Source organism: Priapulus caudatus, unplaced genomic scaffold, assembly GCF_000485595.1.
Source record: "Priapulus caudatus unplaced genomic scaffold, Priapulus_caudatus-5.0.1 Scaffold253, whole genome shotgun sequence".
Taxonomy (NCBI): Eukaryota; Metazoa; Priapulida; class Priapulimorpha; order Priapulimorphida; family Priapulidae; genus Priapulus; species Priapulus caudatus.
In genome coordinates, this window is record NW_014577314.1 from 501,780 (window position 1) to 503,824 (window position 2,045).

The window sequence follows — 2,045 nt, forward strand, 5'->3', positions numbered from 1 at the left end:
GATAAAGGTGAATGTAGATGAAAACGTGGAGGAGAAGGTGGAGCAGGAGGGGGACGAGGTTGAGGAGGAGGAGGAGGAGGAGGAGGAGGAGGAGGAGGAGGAGGAAGAAGGGGAGGGGAAGGGAGGAGGCGGAGGGGGAGGAGGTGGAGGAGGAGAAGGAAGAGGAGGAGGAGGAGGAGGAGGAGGAGGTGGTGGAGGAGGAGAAGGAGGAGGAGGAGGAGGTGGAGGAAGNACAGAACCACCTCCGTGTCTAAAAAGAACTACGATGTCATCATGAAATGACTCACCGGTTGTAGCCGCCCGCCTCGAAGGAGGCTTCCAGGGGTCTCATCGTATCAAGCAAGTGACCGGCAACCTTATCTTCATCCTGACTAGTAGATGTTTTACCGCTGTAGTTCTTAACGCTGTCGTACCGCAGCATTCCTGCATACCAACATACACATACATCGTACGTAGCATTACATGGGCATGCACGCACGCCCGCAACGCACGCACGCAGCACGCACGGGCAGCGCACAGCACGGCTCATACGGCCGACACATACATAATACCATACATACATACATACAGTACATTACATACATACATACTATACATAATTCACATACAGCATACATAATACATACAGTACCATATCATACATACATACCATACATGACATACATACATAACATACATACATACATACATGACATACATGACATACATACATAACATACATACAGTACAAGACATACATAAGACAATAATACAACACATACATTACATACATACATACATACATACATATCATACTAACACATTACGTACGTACTTACATGCAACAGCTGCGAACCGCACGCACGTGCACAGGACGCACAGTACGCACGCACGCACGCACGCACGCAACCCGCACGCGCAGCAGAGCACGCACGCACCGTACACACACACAGCCACACCACACACACACACAACAACACACACACGATCACACACGCACACACACACCATACATACATACATATCATACATACATACATACATAATACATTACCATAATACATATCATACATACTCATACATACATACATACAATACATTACTATACATCACTACATACATACATACATACATACATATCATACACCAGACAATACACAACACCATTACGTACGTACGTACGTTACGTTACGTATGCGTGCGTGTGTGCGTGCGTGCGTTGATGTGCGTTGCGTGCGTGCCGTGCGTGCGTGCGTGCGTGGCAATGCATGCGATGCAACATTACAGACTATCACACCGATGTACATATAATACACGAGCACATATTATTACACATAACCATAGCATACACCAACACACACACTACATACACACACAATGTCGCGTGTAAGTGAAAGATATGGTTTCTACCTATAGAGTGTCGTTCACTAAACTGTCTGTTGATATAATATATATATATATATATATATATATTATATATATATATATATTATATGAACTATATATATACTTATAATATATTTATTTATCTATTTATTTAATATATGTTTAAAATTTGACACCTCATTCTATTTTTTCTATACTATATTTATTATAGTATATAATATATATATATATATTATATATTATATTATATATATATATATATATATATATATATATATTATCAAGTGTATATAACGATGGTGAGGATGACGATGATGATGATGATGCACATAAGATATCTATGGGACAGTGATGCTGATTAGCAAGATGATGATGATGACGATGATGATGATGATGATGATGATGATGATGATGTGTGTGTGACGCACCAGGGTAACCTGCATCCAGTCCCACGCTTCCGTGTAGCTGTTCATGGTCGGATCCTTGTACGACGTCTTAAGCGAATCAGGAATCTCCTTATCCATGAACTCGGTGATCTGCGGTGAAAGAAAGCCATGCAGTCATTGCGCCTCTCGTGGAGAGAATGGAGAGATGGAGGAAGAAAAGGAAGAGGAGAAAGAGGAGGATGAGGAGGAGGAAGAGGAGGAGGAGGAGAGGAGGAGGAGGAGGAGGAGGAGGAG

The 2,045-nt window shown here is 42.5% G+C and overlaps 1 protein-coding gene across 1 annotated transcript in view; it reads right to left on the reverse strand.

Moving 5' to 3' along the window:
- Positions 1 to 327: 327 nt before the first annotated feature.
- LOC106808097 (tetraspanin-9-like) overlaps positions 328 to 2,045 on the reverse strand; it is a 5,631-nt gene continuing 3,913 nt past the window's right edge. Inside the window, exons 5-6 of the mRNA XM_014810662.1 lie at positions 1,794 to 1,901; positions 328 to 423 (exon numbers count right to left, since the gene is read on the reverse strand). Coding sequence (XP_014666148.1) covers positions 328 to 423; positions 1,794 to 1,901 — 204 coding nt within the window. The remainder of the gene's footprint in view (positions 424 to 1,793; positions 1,902 to 2,045) is intronic.